Genomic DNA, 19,027 nt, shown 5'->3' with positions numbered 1-19,027 from the left:
CCACTTTCTAGAGTCCTCATTTTCCAGTCTGGAGTTGCTTTCTCTTGAGCACGCACGGCTTTAAGATGCCAGAGCCCAAGAGGCAATGCTGGATGTGGGAAGGTTTTTTCAGCCAAGGGCAGGCCAGCTCAGTGTTAGCAAGTTCAGGTCAGAGCCCGCTGACCACCTCCAAGGCTGACCCGGGGACGCCTCTGCCCCGCAGGCCTGCCTTCCCCTGGGACGTGTCTGGGGTGGGGCTGAGGATCGTGTTCCCTGTGGAAGACCTTGAAGGGAGAGGGGGAAAGAGGAAGGCTGGTTTTGAATCCTTCCTTCCCACAAGGCTGCTTCTGCCAGGAACGTCGGAGCAGAACCTCGTGTATTTATCAATCACACTCACACACTTCTACCAACTCACGGGCTGTCAAACCTGTTGGGACAAAGGACTCAGATTACGTCTGGGCTGCGGCCCTACCCAAGACTCGGATTTTCTCTCCCGTGCTGGTCAGGACTGGAGCTAACTTTTTCTTCCCACACCCTCCACAGTGCTAGCAGAAGAAGGTTTTTCTAATCTAGAGAACAACCAGCTCACACTGTAAATCCTGCATCAGGCACTTGCATACATTAGGGTCGTCCAGCCAACCGGCCCACAGTGAGGACCGCGCCCCCCCACCTCCGCCTCCCACCCCGTCCGCCTCGCCCCCCGGGGCCGGTGCATCTGGGCTCCAGTCTCAGCATTGATAGACTTGACCTTGGCTGAATTATTTACCTCTCAGAGCCACAGATGTCCCAGTTGTAATGAGACGATAAAACCCCTTTACGGTGTGGACGGGAGGGTCATTCTCATTAGCTCTCAACTCTGCTGGGTCCCGCTAGGGGGTGGGCTCCCCTCCTGCCCGCTCAGCCTGGTTTCCTAAGTTTTCTCTGCGTCATTAAAGCACTCTCATTCCAAGCTTAAGACTTGAAAATATTCGAATTTAAAAGTCTATCCCATATTCCAGTCTGATACCACCAACCTCCCTACCCTGCGGCGACCCCCGAAGCCCAGCCTTGATTTATACCTTTAAGGCTAGAAGGAGGGGCGCGGTCTTCTGGCTTCTTCCTCACACACCCCGCCCCCTTCTCTGCGCAGGGTTTTACTGTTAGGGTAGAAGGATACAGAGAAAGCACAGCTGGCTCTTTAGGCGATGGCTGTGCTGTAGTTTCGGTCTCTTTTCCCTTGGCCGTTTGCCAAGTAAGTACCTAGCACATGGTCTGCAGGCTTGGTGTGAACAGGTGGTACCCCCGACAGATCCCTGCAGATGATGGACTCCATCCCAAGCAACTTCGCCAGCAATGGGGGTCCCTCGTGAGAATGGTTATGCCTCTTCACGTGTCAGGCCCTCCCAACCACTGCATCAGAGGTCCATTTGCCTGTCTGTTGCCCCAGTCTCAGCTACCCTCTGCTGGCCCAGCTGGGGCTTGTGGACCCAGGCAGGGGGCATTTCTGCACCTGCGTGCGGTGATGATCCTTGCAAGAGATGGTGGCCTAGGTAAGCAAACCAAAATCTAAGCTTATAATGCCTCAAGGTTACAAAATTGAAACCTATGGACAAGCTATCTCAACCAGCCAACTAGGCTCTAAGCTCCAGCCAATCAATAATTTCCTTTCTTTGCTTCCGCATCTTCTCTATAAACGTCTCTCCCCAGGCTCCTGCGGCTGGAGCGCGCCTAACTACTTCCGGTTTGACGCTGCCTGATTCCAAACGATTTCTGCTCAAATAAACTCTTAAAATTTTGAATATGCCTGAGTTTATCTTTTAACACTACTGTGTTAAACTACCTCCTTCTGGTTCCTTCCCTTCACTTATTTGTCTATCATCATAGCTGGGAAATCCTCTTCAAATATTTTTGAAATGAAACTGCCGGAGGTGAAATGGGTGCTTCTGTTGGGAAGTCAGAGAGGACCCCAGGACTTTTTCTGAACGCTGCTTTCTAAAACCTAACATTTTCCCCAGGCTTTGAGGCCTTGGTTATCCCTACTCTGCACAAACATCCCTTTATGTCGCTTCCTTATTGTTGGGAAAGACCCAATCTACCCACGTTCAACATTTTTCCACCTGGACAGAAATTCCTGGAAGTTTTTACCTGCTGTGGTTCTGTTTCTCCCACAGCTAATGAACAATACACTTCCTCGAAACGGTGTCCAAGGGACTGAACTTTTCATTTTAATTTTATTTCCTGGCCTTGGGTTTGTGGCAATTACTTTAGGTTTTCCCCTCCGATTCCATCCAGAAAGATGATACACCCACTCTGTGTTATTAATGCTTTTACATCCCCTTCGTCTGTTCGTTGATGAATCCACCCCGTGAATTCCCTGAGTCCAGGATCATAATCAAGACTCAGCAGTGGGCCAACCCTTCAGCTCTGGCCAAGAAATAGTAGGAGGAAAAGGCTGGTGGTGGCAAACACTGTCTTCTGCCAACCCAAACTCCAAGTGTGTTCAAGGAGCCTAAGCTGGCCCTCCAAATCAATATCAGGCTCAGATCCAGCTTAGCAAATATTTTCCCAGGGCAGGAGCTGCTGCCCTTCACAAGAAATGCAGGTGCTCTTGTGGTTGGAGGGTCCCTACTCCTGCATTTTCCAGATTCTCCCCGACACTGGAGCCTTGCTCTCCTTTTAAGGTACTGCCCGCAAGACGTGTGGCTATACTCGCAGTCTGGGGACTGGGGGAGTTTGCCCCCAAATGCCAGGCTCCTCTCTGCTGAGCTCTCCTACACGCTGGCAAGATTGATGGGAAGACCCCTGAGCAGCCAACCACCACCACCTGTCCCCAAAGAGTGTGTGCAAAGGAGATTTGAAACAAGTGCACGCAGTGGCAAAACCCTGGTGAGCTGGACCTTACATGAGCCATGAGGCCCCTTTTAGCCCCTCTAGCCTTAGGCTCCCACCAAGGTCAGTCCTGGCCTCTAAGACAGTGCTTCTCAACCCTGACTGCCCAGGAGAACCATCAGGAGGCTTGGAGGATAGATATCCAATTAAATTACAGTCTCTGCAGTAGGGCTCAAGCCGGTATTCTATACATTTTTTTTTTGATCAAGTCATAAAATATGTAAAGTGTGGGACATGCACTAATCTTGTATATAGCTGGAAGACCTATTTTCACAGATATGGATACACATACACACTTGTGTGACATAGATCAAGATATACATTTCCAGCATTCTAGAAAGTTCTCTTCAGCCTCTTCCTGGTCATCAACCACAATTTCTTTTTCTATTGTTGTTTCCATTTTTTGCCATCATGAATAAAACTAGTGTCATTCTTTTTATACATCCTTTGCTGGACATTTGTTTTCATTTCTTTGTTAAATTCCTGCTCCCCTTTTTATACAGATGCCTGTCTAGGTGGGCTGGTCTTGAGCATGGGTTCTTTCTGAAAGCTCCTCCTGGTGATTCTGATGTGCAGTCAGCGTGCAGACCCACTCCCTTAGGACCACATGGATTGCAACCCAGAGGCACAAAGTTGGTCAAGGAACAGAGGCTTCTCTGTGAGGCTGAGAGCACCACTCGCAGAATCCTCATGTCCCCTCTCCTTTGGGTCCTGCTCTCATTCTACTTGACTTTCCAAAGAGGGGGAGCAGCGGTGGGGGACGGTCCTTTGGAGGAGGCAGCCCCCTGCCAATTTGATCACACTAGCTAAGAGAAGGAAGCAATCCACATAGGGGTCTCTGAAAAAGAAAGTTGACCAGAAAGGTCATGGTCCCTCCTACCAGCATGCCGGCTGGACTAGGTCCTCTTTTGGGGTGGGATAATGGAGGGAAAGAAAACCTTGAACTTCCTCACTAGGGCCCACCTGTCTGCCCTGCATCATACAGGGAACCAGAAGAACGTGGGGCACTTCCTGTTGGAGGGTTCTCTAGTTTCCAGATTCTTCTCGAGATGGACTAGAAGCCATAAACAGATGAGGGAGTACTCAGTGATACTCATGAGGAATGTTCCAGGGCAAGAGCCTTGAATGGTTTGGGCAAGAAGCTCCTGAAACCCTGTGGTATTTAGCCAGAGGTGAGGAGGGTGGGCAAAGAGTTATTTTCAGAGTGTTTTAAAGATATTTGAAAATTTTCAGAGTGATTGGGGTCGCCAGTGGCATCTCAGCCAATCGCCTATAGTCCAGCTCTGTGGTCTCAAAGTGTGTTCTGTGGACCAGCGGCATCCGTGTGACCTGGGAACATGTCAGAAGGGAAAGTTCTCCGGCCCCACCCACACCTACTGATCCGGAAACTCTGAGGGTGAGGCCCCCAGTCGGCCGCGCAAGTCCTCCAGGTGATTCTGACGTAGGCTCGCTGGTCCCGGTACACGCTGTGTCCTGCCTTCAAGTGTGATCAGTGTGGACGGGTCACCTGTGGTAGATTTCCTCTTGCAGATTATTTTTTTAAGCAAAAAATATCCCCCTTGGTGTCCCAAGCGCTTGCACCAAGACACGGAGAATTGCTCACTAGTTCTGGAGAGAGTACGTCATTTCAACAAGATCGCTTAGTAACTTTCAGCCCATTTCCTATTCTGGTCTAAACAGTGGCAGTCCTGTTAGCTTCTGCTGAAGAGAGAAAGGAGGCGACAGGAAAGAAAAGTCACCTCCCGCGAGCCCCCTAGGAAGGGTGCAGGGCCCCCTTCCTGTTGTTACAGTAGTCCCCTGGGCTGCCGGCTGTGAAGCCCTTGTGGGAATCTGTGTGCTGAGTCCAGGCTAGGGCCATGTGATTAGCAAGTCAACAGTCCCCTCACAGAGAGAGAACAAACCTTTTCCAGGTACCGGGTGTCTCCCCCTGCTAGACTCTACGCAGGGACAAAAGGGATGGATACACAGTCAGGTCACATGCTTTGTTCTCATGGAGGACAGGTAAAATTTAAACACATTGAACTGATATGACTCCTAGGATAGAATCATGAACTTCTTTCTTTTGCCTTTCAGAGCCATGGATGAAATTCGTGGCCGGGCCTGTCCTTTTGTGATCACTCACAGAAATGGAAAGGGCTCCTGGCTGCTCTAAGTCACAAAACACAATTTCAGTGCGGAACTTAATACATCCTGTCCGGTGTAATTTAAAACACGAAAAAATTTCCCACTTCGTTCAAAGGTAGACTTCTTCCATCACAGGTTCAGGCTAGATGTCCACAGCGCGAGGGGTGGGGAGCTCGGGGTGGGGCTCCTAGCTCTCATCCCAAATGACTTAGAGAGATTTCTGTCCTCCCTGGGCGGGGGTGAGGGGGGAGGTGAGATAAGACCTTATTGATTAAGGCTGTGGCTTAGGAAGGAATTAAAAGCAGACACGTTCTCTTCCTGGTTTGGAGACTCACCCTCTCATTGCCGGAATCTTCCTTTGACATGGAGGATGCGCTCTGCTCCAACTGGCTGCTTGTAACCCGTCTGTAGCTCCTCTGCAGGCAGGGTGAATCTCCAGCTTCTTTCTGAGGCTGTTCCCTCCCCTCTCCAGGCAGCCCTTGTGGACAGGATCTGAGAAAACCTCACACCATCCCCCTTGAATGAGAGGCCCATCTCTGCTCCGTGGGAAACCAGCACTGTGCTTTGAGCCCACAAATTCTGGAGAGAGGGTCAAACTCACATAGCCACGTCTCTTTGCTGTGCTGTTAAGGAAGCTGGCAGCTACAGCCCGGAGCACTTTGGCGTCACATACTCATTCACCGCGTCCCCCGATCTCCAGAGAACAGCTAACAAGCTGCTCGAGGGCCCCTTTTTTCCTCCTTTCTCTCAGCTTGGGGAGACGCAGGCACCCGCTCTCCCCACTCTTTGTGGGGTGCGACTCTGAGCTCACTGTGCTTCTCTCCAACAACCCTCTTCTCATCTCCAGTCCCTGATGTGGGTGTGGTTAGAGGTTATGTATGAAGTTAAACATAGAACTTCCATATGACCCCACAATTCCACTCCTGGGTACACGCCCCAAAGAATTGAAAATGGAGACTCAATCAAGTCCATATAGACATGTGTTCACAGCAGCCCTATTCACAAAAGCTGAAAGCTGGAACCGGCTCAAATGGCTGTCAACGGATGAATGGATTGACAAAATGTGGTCTATCCATACAATGCAATATAATTCAGCCTTAAAAAGGAAAGAAGTTCTGATACTTGCTACAGCATGGATGAACCTTGAAAACATTATGCTGAGTGAAAGAAGCCAGTCACAAAAGGTCACGTACTGTATGATTCCATTTATGTGAACTATGCAGAATAGGCAAATCCATAGAGACAGAAAGCAGATTAGTAGTTGCCAAGGGCTGGGGGCAAGGGAGCGGGCAGTGACTGTTCAATGATTATGGGGTTTCTGTTTGGGATGATGAAAGTATTTTGGAACCGGATAGAGGTGGTGACTGTATAGCATTGTGAATGTACTGAGTGTACTGACTTGTTCACTTTAAAGTGGCTAATTTTATGTTTATGTGAACTTTGCCTCAAATTATTATTTTTTTAAAGCTGGTACGCTTGCACAATGAACCCCCTGGTCTCTCTCTGTCTCATCCACATGGCTCAGTCCCCTCTGTCTCATCCACATGGCTCTGTCCTGGGTGCTCATCCCTTTTCACAGCTGCCTGCCTCCTTGGAGAGCTGGTCCATGGCGTCCCCTCTCACTTCCACGCAGGTGATCGAGTGCCTGTGGGAGATCCAGCCCTGCTCACTCATCTGAAACCCAGGACCCATTTTAAATGGGCTCCGAGAATTGTATAATTTAGTGTGAAGTTGTATACTTTAGTCTGAGAGTAAGGCCATTTCTACTCTCTTGCTCCCCAAACTTATTCTTCCTCGACTTTTGATATAGGCTCAGGGGCCTGTGTTAACTCTACTGATGACGGAGCTTGAAAGGAGAAAGTCTGACATCAGATACCTCGTCCTTGCCTCAACCTGCCCAGTCTCCATTTTCCTCTGTCTGCCTGGAGCAAGCTTTGTGCTTTTACGTCTCACTTGCAGGTAGAGAACATCAGCTGAATTCTCTCTGGTAATGTTTATGGTCTCCAGGGAGTTACAGTTGGGAGCCCTCATCATCCTCCTTATAATGAACCTTTACCCTTCCAGGGCACCAGACTGATTGCCAAGGACCAATGCATCTAGCAAGCAGGTGGTTGAAGACATTAAGAGTATGAAGGTGCATCAAGAGGATATGTGTGTTAATTACACATTAATTACCTTAAACGTCCTACTGCTGAAAGGACTCACAGGATTCAAACAGTTTATACCAGACAGCCTTGTTACAGGCAAAGAGTGTGATACAGTAACCACAGGAGACACAGATGCGTTGAAGGGGGTCTGGTACTCTCGGCGCAGGCTTCTTTGTCCGCCCATCGCTGAATCACACAGGTCTCACACCACCACCAGAGTACCCGCAGAGCCCCTGAGCACTAGAAGCCCAAAGGCTGCTTGTGGTGGGGTCTCTTAGAGTGAGTTGGTCCTCTAGGCACGTTCCAGCTACACCACCAGACTTAAATGTCAAAACCCCCCAGGCTCCACCAAAACCAGATGCATATCATAAACCCAATTATTATTACTCAGCATGCCTGGCAGGCTGGTACATCCCTCCCTCAAAACAACTCATGAACCCATGATTAAAGAACATCATTTATCCTGAGTTAATACATTCCATAGTGTTAGCTAAAGGTCGCTGCCAGGCTCCAGCAGCTCTGGAGATCAGCGTGAGGTCATTCCAGACCAGGTGAGATGATCCCAAACTAAACAACACGGCCGACATATTCAGCAGCCACCAGAATCATCTTCGGGTCAGTCTGTATGGTTTACAACTCAGAGAAGCCAGCACAACTCCAAGCAGCTGCGTGACCCTGAGAGGCTCTGAAAGGCCCTCCTCAGCTGCACTGGAGTGAGTGAGACAGTGACTGAGGGACCTCTGAACACATGCAACTTATTTGTATCTGTGAGTGATTGTAGTGACTTTGCAGTCCAAGCTAAACCTCCCCGTGAGTCCCATTAAGCAGGCCAACACTGCTCCCATGATTTGCAGGATTCCTGGAATGTGGGTGTTCGAACGCTATTTGTGTTGCACAGGGAGTCATGCCTTATCCTTTTTGTTAAGATACAGGGACAGCCTGATGAATCCAGAGGACTTTCCAGGACCAATGAGCAGTTCTATATTCCCCTCGTCTCTCCGAGTAACTCTTCTCCTTCCATAGCGTGTGCTGTTCTAACTATGGGGAGGGATAAAGTAGATGTGGACTGTGTGATGAGGGAGGAAGTACGACTTTAATCAAGTTTTTAGAAGTTTATTCCTTTGGGCTTCATTTGAGTTGTTCCCTTGCCGGCTTCTGGGGTAGCAGTGGAAATCCTAGAATTACTGTGTCCTAGTCTCTAGAAGCCAGTCTGCTGTCTGTCCTCATCAAGTCAAGGAAGACACAGCCACCGAGGAGCCAGGGAATGGGCACACTTATGTTTTCAGCAGATGGCTTTACTGCGTCTTACCCCTTCCTAAGGCTGGACCAGGCCCATGACAACAGGTCTGAGCGTGATGGAGGATCAGGATGGACAAAGTCTGAACCTCTAGAGAACTGTTTAAAACAAATCTGCCCTCAGACCTCGAAATGCTCCCCTTGGTCTATAATATGAGAGAGAAATAAATTTCTGTCTTCTTTCAGCCACTGAATTAATTATTGGGTCTTGATGTTGACCATCTACCCAACACAGACACCTAGAATTGGGGTGATTCCATAAAATGTGTGTGTGTGTATACGTAAACAGTGGGCACCAAGGAAAACAGATGGTTCAAGTTGGAGAGCTGGATATGATTTCTCTGGCACTCCAGAATATTTCCATAACTCATCAGCCATGTGTGATAATGTAGAGGGCAGACCACATGCCTGTGTGCTCCGAGCAACTGTGGGAAAGAGCCAGAATTTTAGTGGGTCTTGGCTCTTAGTGATAGTGGCTGCTTTTAGCAGCGACTGTCAATGCCCCACTCACGTTCCCCCACCTTCGCCGCTTCAACGTACAAGACCCATTTCCAACCGTCAGTAGTACCTTCTCCCTCTTGGGCTGGTCTCTGCTGGAGGTGGCTCTACTGGTCAGAGAGAAACAGAGCTGGCCCAGGACCAAGAGGAAGGTTTGTTTGCTATCGAATCAAGTCGATGGGAAGGAAAGTCTGGGACGTCAGAGCACAGGCTCTGGCGCGGACTGCGTGGGTTTAAATCCTCCTTTCACCACTGGTCATATCACCTGCAGCAAGTTATTCAAACTGTCTGAGTGTGAGTTTCCTCATTTTTAAAGTGAAGATGATACTACTATGGTACAAGATGGTACCACAAAGGAGTGTTGTAAGAGCTGAATGAAATAATCCGTGTAAAGCGCTCAGCACAGCGCTAGCCCTCAAGAACATGGGGCGGGGGTGGGGGTGGGGGGGGTGGGGGGGGGGGGGGTGTTACTGGTGAAAGCGGGCAGATGTCTGCTGCCATCTGGTGGCAACGGTCAGTTTTCCATTGAAATATAAGTAAAGTGCCATATTTGACTTTCATGTAGGATTGTACAAGTGGTAGTTTTCATTTTGGTGTTTTTGCAGTAACTATATGTAGATCTCAATGGATTCCTGTCTTGCCATGAAGGATGGGAAACGTCCTTTTGACCTCCCAGGAAGGCGCGTGGCTGTGGAAGCTGCTTTTACTTTAGGGACTACCGCCACCTAGTGACCGAATTTCATACTTGCAGGTAAACGTGAGCATCTTGAGTCAGCTCAAAACTGAAAACAGAGGAACTCCAGCCGTTCCCGTGATCAATGAAGTTCTTCTGTAACCTTCATGTTCCTCTTGGGAAGTTCCTTCCAAATTTCTCCTTGCAAGCTCCTGGCACCTTTTGACACCTTCACTTATGAGTTCTGGAATCTTTCTGGCTTTTACTCACCATCCTATCACTCGGATCCTCTCTCTCTTGCCCAGAAGAATACCACAACTATATGGGTCCTACAGTGAGAGCAACAATTAAAAGCATGCTAAAGCAGTACACATTATCACGGGGTGGCCCTATTTAATGGGCAGGTGTGGAAACATTGCCTGACCTTGGAGCAGCTTTGTCCCCACATTCTTGATGCCAAGTAAGACTCTCCAATTCTAGTTGAAACTATCCTAACAAACTCCGTTTTTATTTGTTCTTGTATGCACAGAGATTGACATATAGTAGGCAGTCAATAAGTGTTCGCTGACTAAATGCAGGGCTTGAAAGAAAGTGAGCTCTGAGCACATCTGGACCAACCAAGTGCCTTACACGTGGTGTATTCAATCCTTGTAGCAACTTCCTAAGTCAGAAATCCAATCTAGAGTAAGTAAATGGTTAAAGGTTCCACTGAAAAAGTGGCGGGCCCCAAATTTGAGTTCGTTGCCTAATCCCAAAGGCTGAGTGCTTGTCAAAGAGCCACCTTCCCTGAAAATGGAGCTTCTGATAGATTCTGGGAAATCACCCCCAACACAGGTTCTCTCGTTTCCCACATTTCGTCTTCCCAGCATCTCTTCTCCCCCTTCCTCTGTCACACATCCTGGCAACAGGAGTGGGCACGTGACCGAGGCTGGGGATTTGCTATCTAGGACTAGACATGATCAGACGGTCAGACCCTGAATCCCTGATTGCTACCTGCTGCGACTAGTCCACAAGAGACTCTGCAGGCAAATGAAGTCTATTAATTAGGGCTTTATTGCTACACCCCTAGGTCATCCCGTGTGTCTTCTAATCAGAATAGTTTTGCTCTCTACCAATAATTAAATCTTCAGGAATTTTGCGAACCAGTTTTTAAACTGTTGGTATCTTGCAGTCAGCCATTATAGGAATATTTATGCCACGGAAATGGGCAGACACTGATCAGGACAATTGGAAGGAGTGGTCATGGCTTCACTTGCCAGAAGCAATCCTGTGGCATTTTTGGCCTTTGTCCATTTGAGTTCTTTCTCCGTGTGCACCTGTTGCAGGTTAGAGCATGCCTCTGCACTCCCTTGGGGCTTGTTCATCCTTCAGGGAACCTCAGAGTTTTAACAGCTGGGCAGGCTGCCAGCCGGAGGATGGAGCTTCCTAGAGGGAGAAGAGCTGAGAGCATCAGAGAAGTACGAACCACAGCTTTAAGCTGCTTTAAGCCTTAACGCTCAGTCACCAACGCTGCTCTCTGCCTCCCGGGACCAGGGAGATGGGCCAGTTCAGCCCTCAAGGCCTTTGACTCATTTCACTTTGATGTTGCCCCCAAGAACCTTCTGAATGGATCAGGTCATGAAGCAAACTCATTTCCCCACTAGACTGGTGATTCTCAGCCCCAGCTGCACATTAGAAACAGCTGCAGAGCTGCTAAAACATACCCATGTTCCTACCCATGTCCGAGTCCCATTTACATCAAATAAATCAGAATGTCTAGGGAGGAGGCCCAAGTGCCAATATCTCAAAAAACCATCCCAGGTGATCCTGATGTGCAGTATGTTCAGAACCACAGCACTAGACAGCGATGCTCAATGCCCCTGGGATGCTTTTGATAGAGATTAACGCCTGGACTCCAACCCAGACAACTGAATCCAGACTCTAAAGCTCTCCAGGTGATTCAGACGGAGTCAGAATTGAGAAGGGCTGCTCTAGACCAAATAACATGGTATTTGCATCTTGTGTCTCATCTCAAATTATGCAACCACGTTATTCAAAAAAAAATTGTTACTGAGTCCTGGTGTTGCTACCACTCTATGCAATAAAACTTCTTCCGATGGTCAGACTAATCCTTGATCTTACCCTGAAATGAAAATCTGAACACATAGAGATGTGGTCCTCTCTTTACAGTTTCTTCTCAGTCTGCTCAGCCGCAGTCAGTGGGGCTTCACCCAAGAGGCTGAATGGAGGCTGAGTTCGGCTTCACCAAGACCCACAAAGTGGCGAGTTGATGTGCTGGGCAAACACACCAAACCACCAACGAATATTCAAAGCAGCCGGAACCACGTGTGATAGTTTCTGCAGCTTATAAATCATGCATCAATGCCCCAGTTTTCAAACACAGGTGGCACGCCCAGACCCTTTCTACTTACACTCCAGACCAGTGATTCTCAAAGTGAGATGCCTGGACCAGCAGTAGTAGCAGCATCTCTAGGGAACTTGTCAGAAAATTCCTGGGCTGCACTCAAGGCCTGTTGAATGAGAAACTCTGGGGATGGGGCCCAGATCTGTGTCTAACAAGCCCTCCAGCTGATGCAGATGGTCTCAAGTTTGCGAACGAGTGCTCCCCGGGGGCACATCGATGTTACCAGCTGAAGACCACTACAGAGACAGAATGTCATTTAAATAGGAGGGCAAAGGAAAACCAAAGTCGTTGTTGTTTTTTAAAGATTGGCACCTGTGGTGACACCTGTTACCAATCTTCGTGGGTTTTTTTCTTTCTTCTTCTCCCCAAAGCCCCCCAGTTCATAGTTGTATATTTTAGTTGTGGGTCCTTCTAGTTGTGGCATGTGGGACGCTGCCTCAGCGTGGCCTGATGAGCAGTGCCATGTCCGGGCCCAGGATCTGAACCGGCAAAACCCCGGGCCGCTGAAGCGAAGCGGACGAACTTAACCACTCAGCCATGGGCCAGCCCGAGAGATTTGTGATTTGACTTCTCCAGGGTCCCAGCAGATACATTCCAGGTGTTCAGAGCCCACCACCTGTGAACTTAAAGCATCCAGATAATCCTCCCATCAAGGTTAACTGACAGTGGGATGAGTATATCTCAGCAAATACAAAAAAAATCTGCATGACACCAGGAGTTCTTTCTCTGAGAGAAAGCATCTGAATGCTTGGGTGACATTCAGAAATTGCCAGTGTGGCATCTCCAGGTATTTCCTGAAGCCCGCTCTCGGCATGGTGTCATCTCATATGTTTAAAACCTTTTGAATTCCCCTTTCCATTCCCCGTTTGTTCTCTGTACCCCTAGCAGCCCAATTCTGAATTTTGTGTGGGTCCCGTGTAAGGAGAAATATTGTCACCATTCTCTTGTGGCCCAGGAATCCCATAATTAAAAGATGCAATGCTCCAAAGTAACCTCCTGGCCCCATGTGTCCCACAAGGATAGTCTCGTTGCCGCTAGTAAGAAGCAGGGGAGACGCACCTGAGGGAGTTCCATACGGCTCCCTCCACTTCCCCACTGCTGCTCTCCATCACAGAGCGGAGCCTGCATCCCCGCCTTCTGCTCATTAGGGGTTAATGCCTCAATGGGTGGTTCTGCAGGAAGAGCCTCCTCAGTAAGAATCCTCCCCAAATACCTTCTCTTCTGACTATACCAGGCCACGTGTCCCACTCCTTTGCTGTTTACAGCCTGAGTGCCCAGCAGCCCTGTCTGCCAGCTCTGTCCTATGGACGTTGACGCACCTGTGCTAACGCCTAATGCCCCAGATGTTAGTAGTGATGTGTGGAGAGAGGACCAGGATGCTGAATCCACAGCCGATCACAACGCTACTGCTCCTGGTTCCTGGGGGCAGCCCGAGCACGGCAAGCTTCTTCCCGGTCAGCTGGGGAGCTGGTGGCCACATGTCGGTGTGAAGGTCCCTCCTCATTTCTTTCAGCCTAAGGCTGTGTGGCCTCCTGGGTCCCTTACCCTGGACTCTTATTCTGGTTCCTTGATTTCCCTCGTCTCTCTCTCTCTTTTTTTGCTACAGCTATATTATGCTATAATTTACATGCCGTAGCCTTCAGCCATTTCGAGTGTACAATTCAGTGATTGTTAGTAAATGGAGAGTTGTGCAATCACCACCACAATTCCTTTTTAGCACTTGCTCATCATCCTATTTGCAGTCACTCCTGGTTCCTTTTTGGCAAGGGGGATGCCTGGGCCATCTTCTCTCACCATCTCCTGGGAACGCTGATCCCCAAGGAAACAGCCCAGAGGGAGTTCATTCAAATGAAACTTCTTCGATGTTCCCACTCAAACTTCACTCTCCCCCAGACTTGGGCCCCTAACACAGCCTTGGCCTTGGCCCACTAGAGCACTCCTCCTGGAGACGACAGCAAGAGGAGATGCCTAAGGTCACCTAGCCCACACGCACATCATCAGCTCCACTGGACCTCGTATGTAAGTTGCAACGTGAGTTTCTGTGGGAAGAGTGCTTAAGAGCAAGCCTTGAGCCTGAGTGCCCAAGTTCAAATTCAAGTGCTGCCACTTAGGAGCTGTGGCATCCCCCTCCTGACATTCAAAAATGGAAATCCAAATAGCACACCCCATGGAGCTGTTGTAAGATAAACAGCTTACATTCATGGAGAGCATGGAAAGTGCCTGTCACATTTTCTCAGTGCGTTATAAATGTCACCCATTATTATGGAGTTTGATCAAATTTTCAAAGGGGCTTGTTACTCCCCCCCCCCAAAAAATTCAGAAATCTCATCACATAGAGATTGGAAGATGCCAGCCACGACAGGGTGCCATAGGGAAGCCCCTAGATGCTCAGAACAGGAAGCCCATCTTGGAAAAAGACTGGAAGAAGTCACGTAAATGGGGAGAGATGATGAGGTGGCTGGAAAGGAGACCCCTAAAAGAGGGGCAGGGTGGGGGTGGGTAAGGAAGAGCAGGAAACAGAAGTTATGGGTGGCAAGTGCGAGCTACGGGTAGAGATACCAGGGCAGCTGGAGACTGAAGGAGGAGTGAGGAAGTAGAAGGGGGCACGGGAGGAAATTTGGGGAGGAAGCTTCCGGATGATCCAGAGGGTCTTAGTATGCTCTTTAAAATCTGAAATGCTCTGTTCTTCAGAGGACAGCCAAATACAGGTGCTGGAAATGGAATAATCAAGGTTAGAGCCTCAGAGCCAGATGCAAAGCCTGAGTTTTACCATCTGCCCTGCTGTCTGCCCAGCCATCTCTGACCTTGGAGTCGACCTACCCCATCCAGAGGCACCCGTATCATTTCTGCGGGGCCTGTTGGAGTTTCCGGAGTCTGGCCAGGGAAGCTGGAGACAACATTACAAAAGGGGCATTGGGAACAGCCTGTTACAGGGGTGCCCCACGAGCTAGTATTGCTTCCTTGGTTCCAAATGTGCACGAAGCGGATGCCGTCTCACAGTAGAGGCCAAGGATGCTGGCAGTCTTCCAACCTCCCCTGACAGTCGAACAAGTAGCCATCATTTAGAAAAACACAACACACACTGGGTTTTAATGAGAAAATAATTGTATACTTGCATTGAATGCCTCACAACCACTATAAAACTGAAGCAGGATAATAACGTTTACGTGGTTAACATACAGGAGAGCCAAATACAGAGAATAATTTTCAAACACAGTATTGCTGCTTTTTTCCCCTTCCTCCAAAAAAAAAAAAAAAAAGTCATTTGGGTAAAGAGCAACACAAAACCAAAATTGGCAGCTCACTCACTGAATGCTTAAAATTCAGGAAATTGGTTTTTTCACTAAAACTGGATATAGTCACCATCTCTAAACACTTAGGCTATTGTTTTCAATACATAGTTTAATTACATCCATTCTTTAGTAGGAAAAAATGTTTAATTATTTGTCTTCAGAGACAAGAGTCAACACTGTTTTAGTGTTGTTACACTTCATATATATGTGTGTGTGTGTGTTGTGTATATATGTGGACACTGATCTATATACTGCTTATATGTCATTGTCTAGGGTGGGCAGCATGCACAGGTGTATAGAGGCCAGGAAACTGCATTGTGTCATCTGACTAGAACACAGCCTGGCCTCCTACCACTGACAGACCCTGTTTCCAAAATTTCTGGATGAGAAAGCCAAGGCATGTCAGTAGTTAAACAGCTCCGGAGGAAACTGAATGTCTATAAACACTGCACAATGGAATACTTGCAGGAAAGCTTTTAACATCTACAGAATCTAAACATTTGTTATAGTTGAGATTAACAAGCTTGCGTGCTATTTGGGGGCGGGGATGAGCATCAGAGGCCAGGTTTTTCACAAGCCCCTTCCTCTCGATGGAGTAGGCAGGAATGACTTTCCTCCGGGCGGGGGGGGGGGGGGTCTGTTGCAACTTTAGCAAGTTCAAGGGGTTCATTTGGGATCCCAGAGCCTAGCACAGTGCTATGTACAAAGCGGTGGCCCAATGTTTCTTGAATGAGTAAAAAACTCAAGAGCACAGAGAAAACCTAGCTCTTCCAAGGGAACTGTAATTTACATTTTAATAGCATCGCAAGTGAGTGGAGCAAGGAAATAGACGGCAGTCATGGGAAGGCAGCAGAGGGGGACAAGCAAATGTTGGGGATGTAGGGGTCACAGTTAAACAGCTTTGTGACCGTGCAAGGGTCACGGAAACTCTGCATTTGTTGCCTTATCTACACACGGAGCACGGGCCAAAGGACCCAGCTCTGTAACTCTATGCAATAGTCAAAGACCAATTTGTCTGCCTCTAAAGCAATTCCATGAATTGTGTGGCCTCCTTCAGCTGCGAAGTGTCTTCTCAAATGTAGGTTTAAGGTGGGTACATGGTTTCCTTCAAAACAGAATGAAAAACAGCTAACTCCTGAAGACTCCTTCCTCTTGTGAAAGACGGGGGAGTTCGTCTATATCATGTCTACGGTCCCTATCAGATCCAGAGTCAGTCTAGAAAACAGGAAACATGTTTTATTTTTTGTGCAACCCACAGAACCACTCTACTCTCCAGCCATCCTAGCTGCCACTGTGCCCGGGGCCACACGAAGCTGCTGCCCCATCTGTTTTTAGTCATGTGCCTGCCTTGGGGGCGCTGGAAATCATCAGGCAAAGCATCCTTCCTGGGCGCCCCCATTTCACCTGTCAGGGCTTCTAATCTATCACAGATCTCATTTTCCTGGGAATGTCTATCTCCGTGCCAGCCTCCTGCACTTGAAAAGAAGTTCCTTGCACCAGGGATCTTGTTTTGCGTTCCCAATGGCTAGCACATTCAACACTGCTGAATATTCATTCAGGAGAATGAACCACATGAAGATGGCGCCAAGTGCCCATCTGTAGAATTTGGCTTCAAACTGCAGGTTCCCTTGGCAGTTTTAAAGGATCCTTGTAAGTTATCAGACAGTTCCATTTCTACTTTGTGCCCACCACTTGTCTGTGAATAAACTTTCCCCTAAAGTCAACACTAGTCTAATAAAAGAAGCGAAGATAATGTGCATAACACCTACATAAAAATTTTGTGGAATTGCTACTTGTCAGAATAACATATTAGAGCTTATGACATAACAATATAAAAACAAAAATGAATTTTAGTGAGGTCTGAATAATTATTGCTTTTTTAAAAACCATCATTTTAAAACAAAAGGAAAAAAAAAGACAGCTGGTCAGTTTTTTTCTCATGGCCAGAATTAAAAATTTTCTCATCCAGAAATTCAGGGCATCCAATTATGGAATACCCTTATTGTATTGCTTTAAATGACAGAAGGAGTAAAGCTGGTCTCCTCTATAGTATACTAAGCATGAATACAAAAGATGAGAATAAATATGATACTTTCCTAAATGTCAAGTTACAAAACTGCTCAAAACTCTGCAATTGTGACTCATGCAAATACCATATTAGGTCAATTTAATATTACAAATACTGCATCAGTTCGGTGCCTCTATATCCCTTTTCATAAAAAAGAAATTCTCACTCGCTCCTGACGCTGGCAAACAGCTTTGGAGGAAATAACTGTACACCCTTGTCCCGTGGTCATTCTGGAATTTTAAGCCTCTCACACACACACACCCTTACTCATGAGCATACACACTTTACACAAACACACAAAGGTACACATGCGCGTGCACACACACACGCACACACTCACACACACACCATCTTTAGGATTTGTAGCTGATTCCAAGCCTGCACTTAAATTCCTATATTTTCCTCTGTATCATCCTGAAAAACACTGGTTGTTCAACAAAAATAATCTCTTACTTCCTAATTTTCCCACTCTTTCTTGCTCCTTTCTTCTCTCTCTACCTTCATGACCTTTCTTTACATTTCATTTCTGATTGATCCAAAATAAGCTAGCATTCTCCCTACCACTCCTAAGTCCACTTTATACTATAAAATATAAACACCTTTTTGTTTCTTGTCATCTACCTCTCTAAGGCAGAGTTCACCCTTTTTTCAGTTATTGCCGTTCTAAAAATACCCCTACCATCTTGAACACAGCTGTTCGATGTGTACAGGTTTCATACATGGATATATTCCCCCACCCCATCATAAAAATAGTTGTTGCCCACTAAATATAGTTTTCATATGAAGAAACATAATTGCGGAAATGTGTTCTCATAAACTGCAGATCAGTCAATATGATAAGCAGATGAGATCCTAAAGCTAAAATAATCCATTTGGTTTGGCTTTCTCCCCCTTTCTCAACCTCCTAATGTAGAATAGATTGTGTTTGCAACATGAAGAAATAGTGTCTTAAAAACATGGATTTTATGTATTGCGATCATTAATTGCTCCCAGCTAAAAACAATTACATGTAAGAGAAATGGAATCATAACCGCCTCTTCTAGGCAAATAGAGAGAGAAACATTATTCATTTTATGGCTGCTGGAGAAAATGGAGTTAACCAACATCTCTGATGCTGTGAGCAATGGGTGGGAAACTTGGTGCAGAGAAATAGCCTACGCCATGTAGACTGCATCAGCTTGGGCTCCACTGTTCACTAAGTGGCCCCATCACCACTGTTGTTCCTCACCACCCAGCTGGTCTCAGTTCTGCCTGCAGCAACCATGTTGATTTGTCTGTAACTTTGTCCTTTTGGATCAATTCGTGGATTGGTCCAATTCCAGGTGATTTCTGAGTCACAAAAAGTCTTTTCTCTCATTGACTCATGGGCATTAGAGTTTGATGAGTGGACTTCTTTCTCCCTTTATTTTTCATCATTGTATATTGCAGCTTCTGGTCTACATAAGGATTGCTGAGTTTGTTTGCACTTTAATAAATATTCCATTAAAATGCTTTGATGTGTTGACTGCTTGGTTTCTTGGTAACCCAAGCACCAATGAAGCTTCCTGGGTGGAAGGAAGTTTATTATTCATTGTCCTCTTCCTCCTGGTTGGCATAGATCCCCGCCTCCCAGCGCAAGGCCAGCACACTCTTTCTTCGATTAACCCTTGTGGCCTCAAGGACCTGAAGAGAGAGGGG

At 47.4% G+C, this 19,027-nt stretch overlaps 1 protein-coding gene across 32 annotated transcripts in view; it reads right to left on the bottom strand.

Annotated features, from left to right (window-relative positions):
• The window catches only part of PALM2AKAP2 (PALM2 and AKAP2 fusion), a 467,702-nt gene that overhangs the window by 1,732 nt on the left and 446,943 nt on the right, over positions 1-19,027 (bottom strand). For 31 of the 32 annotated variants that reach the window (XM_070594973.1, XM_070594981.1, XM_070594978.1 and 28 more), the window contains one exon: positions 15,077-19,012. The exons of the other annotated variant lie outside the window; for it this stretch is intronic. In XM_070594973.1, coding sequence (XP_070451074.1) covers positions 18,914-19,012 — 99 coding nt within the window. In that variant the 3' untranslated portion in view covers positions 15,077-18,913. Of the gene's footprint in view, positions 1-15,076; positions 19,013-19,027 lie in introns of those variants that run through there. 32 annotated transcript variants of the gene reach the window in all.

Source organism: Equus przewalskii, chromosome 26 (genome assembly GCF_037783145.1).
Source record: "Equus przewalskii isolate Varuska chromosome 26, EquPr2, whole genome shotgun sequence".
Taxonomy (NCBI): domain Eukaryota; kingdom Metazoa; phylum Chordata; class Mammalia; order Perissodactyla; family Equidae; genus Equus; species Equus przewalskii.
This window is presented reverse-complemented; position numbering and strand designations above follow the sequence as displayed.